Source organism: Episyrphus balteatus, chromosome 2 (assembly GCF_945859705.1).
Source record: "Episyrphus balteatus chromosome 2, idEpiBalt1.1, whole genome shotgun sequence".
Lineage (NCBI taxonomy): Eukaryota > Metazoa > Arthropoda > Insecta > Diptera > Syrphidae > Episyrphus > Episyrphus balteatus.
Window position 1 is genome coordinate 48,904,121 of NC_079135.1, and position 3,182 is coordinate 48,907,302.

The 3,182-nt window shown below is 31.2% G+C and overlaps 1 protein-coding gene across 1 annotated transcript; it reads left to right on the plus strand.

The window, feature by feature from the left end:
• The first annotated feature begins 2,682 nt into the window (after window positions 1-2,682).
• On the plus strand, window positions 2,683-3,182 carry LOC129908792 (uncharacterized). The gene is made up of 2 exons (XM_055985553.1): window positions 2,683-2,814; window positions 2,887-3,182. Exons 1-2 carry the CDS (start codon window positions 2,726-2,728, stop codon window positions 3,104-3,106), a joined length of 309 nt encoding a protein of 102 aa, XP_055841528.1. The 5' UTR covers window positions 2,683-2,725; the 3' UTR covers window positions 3,107-3,182.

Below are 3,182 nucleotides of genomic sequence, written 5' to 3' on the forward strand. Positions count from 1 at the left end.
TCAGAAATAATCTTTTAGTCGTCCTTTTTACTTCCGATATAGGTACTATATATCAAGTTATGCATTCGTACAAAAAAAAAAAAGTGATAACATTTTTCCATGACATTACGATGGTAGAGAATGCCAAAAAAGTGGGTCCCGGAAGTCCGTCTGTCTATCTGTCAGTCTTTCTGTCTGTCGATTTTGTTTAACCCTTTCGGACCCAGCGTTACTCTCATGTAACATATATTTAAAAATTCGTAAAAAATATTAAATTAAATAATTTTTTAGGTTGAAAGATAATAATGCCTAGTTACTGGATTATTACAAAAAGTTAGTCAAATATTATACCTTTATTTTTTTTTATCGAAAAAGGGACTGAAATTCACATTTTTTTTTTTCTTTTTTTTTGTAAAAAAAATTTTTTTATACATATATGGTCATAATTTTGAAAAAAAAAATGTTAATGCAGAAAGTGTTTAGTTTTTGGCTTAGAAGAAGTAGCATACATTATAGTTTCATAAAAAGTTATTTTCTCAGTTGTCCGATTTTTTTTTTGTTGGTCATAGGCAGTGCATGTTACTTGCATGTAAAATGAGAGTAACACATTAGTTTTGCTATTTATTATTTTTTTTTTTTTGAAAATCATTATTAACGGTACCTGCCATAGAACGGTTGTTGTAAAATCGGATTATCTCCGAAACTGCTTATTCGATTTCAACGAAACTTTTTGTGAAAAAGCATTTATATAATCTAAATAAAAACCAAAAATAAAATTTTTTTTTGAAAAATCAAGTTTTCGAGAACGGGACATTGAATTTTTTTGAAATTTTGTTTTTAGATGTTGATTCTTACAAAATGGCATACCAATTTTATTTTAAAACTTTTTTTCCAAAAAATTATTCATAAAAAATTAGTTTTTTAAAAAACGGCTCTAACAATTTTGAAAATTTTTTTTCTAAAAATGAATCTTAGTATATCAATCAAAACTGCATACTTATTTTGGAGGGCAATTTGATTTCAGATTTTATTTAATTTTTTAAAATCCGAATTTTATTTTTTTTTTTTTTTCAATTTTCTATGTATATAAAAAGTCTTAAAAATTTAAGCAACTTTAACTCTAAGAGCAAGTTCGTGCGACCCAGTCGTGCACTTTATTTTAATATTACCGTTATAAATAAAATTTTTTTTCCTATTTTCTATCGGTAATATTGCAATGAAAGAATATTTTAAAATTCGGATTCGAGTTCAGCACAGCAAAAATCTTGTTGACCAGTGTTTTGAGTGCAAGGTCATCAAAAGATCGTTGTGTTTATTTTTTTTTTATACCAAGTCGTTGAGTAGAAGTTTTTTTGTTTAGTAGATACCTTATGTCTTTTGTCATTCAATTAGTAAATAGACTTCCTAGGCGTCTTATTAGACCTCTATATTAATTTTTCCTTTTAAGACTGACATCGCGAGAACTCTGTTGTCTTTTTCTGAGAGCAAAACCACATTTAAGCATAAGGCAAGGCTATAACACCAAAGCTGGCAGGTATCTCCGAAAGCCTTTGAGTTTTATGCGCTCGGTAAAACGTTTGCTCATTTCACTCTTTTTGTGTTTCATCACAATACCTACAATTTTCTTTTCATCGATTGCCTAAGGCAAGGAATCTTTTGAAAAATTATTATTTTTCAGAGACAAATATTTATGTTTGCTTCCGGCAATACACTTTTAAGCTGTTGTAACCATCACAGTTATGTAAACCTTACAGTATAAATGCCCTTTTACTACCATAAAAGTTTTCTCTTAATTAAAATATTTCTATCGTCAAACCACAAATTGATTTAATAGCTCTGTTGCCAAAGTATCAATAACAAAGTATTTCAGAACCACTTAACAAGCGATATAGGTTACTGACACTACTCCAAAACCTATTGTTATTATTCATATTCATAATTTGTTTAATTATAATAACAAATATCGAAACAAAAACCCCTTAACCTGCTAAACGAATCATGTACGCCCCTGGCTAAAACAGACTGACGAAACAAAAGTGTAAAACTATTTATTATTATTATTTATGTGTGACCGATTGAAATAATTTGGAAAACCACATGGTCGTTAGTCCATCGCTTTGATCAAGTCTTTTTTCTTCGTTCGAACTCAATGGGCATTCTTCCAGGGTCACAACAGACTATTGAACCACTTTTACCAAAAACCAAAACATATGAGTTTTGTATATGTTGCAATGACCGCACCATTGCCATCAACTTATAAGACCATTGACGGCTTCAACTATAAAACCATACAAGAGTTCAACTTTTATGGTTGAAGTTGAAAGTACTTTGTTTACACGTTTTTCTTCTAAACTTCTCCATCAAACAACTCCTCCTGATGGATTGAATTTAACGAAACTGAATACACGACATAAGAACAAACTTCCTGTTTGCCTGCGGTAATTATCGGCAAAGAGGTTTCTATTCGTGCAATTGTCATTACCCCCGCCAATGTCACTTCCGCGGTTGCACGAAAAATAAAAGTAAAATCATCATGCAGACTTAAAATCTGCTGGACCAATGTAAATGTATTCATTTTCATCATTGGAGCTGGACAACGTACATCAACGACATAATGACCGACCCTAGGATTGTAAGCTTGTCCCGTTTTTTTATAATTTCACTTTCTCACGCTAATACAAAAAATACTGATTACATTTAGGTTCTGATAGGTCTGGCTTTGATAGTTTGTGCGTCAGCATCGACAATGTCCTATTTTACTTACCCGGGCAACTTTCCGATAGTTTATTTCACAGACTTCAAATACATTCCAACGGATTACGGATATAAACTTTCGTAAGTTTCAAATTTCTTTGGATGATATTATCTAACAATTAATACATTTTTGTTTTGTTTTCACTTTTAAAGTTATAGAACACAAGCTGGCTATACACATGAAGAGCTTGGAATTGTCCCTGGAGTACCACCATTGAGAAATAATAATAACGATGATAATTTTAATCCGGATAGTCTTGGAACTGGACAAGATACTCTTGGATCTTCGAGAGCCGGACGGCAGAAATCAAAGAGGCTACCATCTAAAAGTCGTAAAGTGTCACCAAAGCTCTTAGCGAGTTTATCAGGCTGATAAATCTATGGATATAGGGTTTCGAGTTTGAGTTAATATTAATTTGGTTCGCAGGTTATTAATATTCGTTCCAGAT

Bases quoted from the DNA above. Each gene is read 5' to 3' on its own strand.
- LOC129908792 (XM_055985553.1), top strand. From the start codon at position 2,726: ATGTCCTATTTTACTTACCCGGGCAACTTTCCGATAGTTTATTTCACA. The intron at 2,815-2,886 runs GTAAGTTTCAAA...TCACTTTTAAAG, and splicing joins GATTACGGATATAAACTTTC to TTATAGAACACAAGCTGGCT.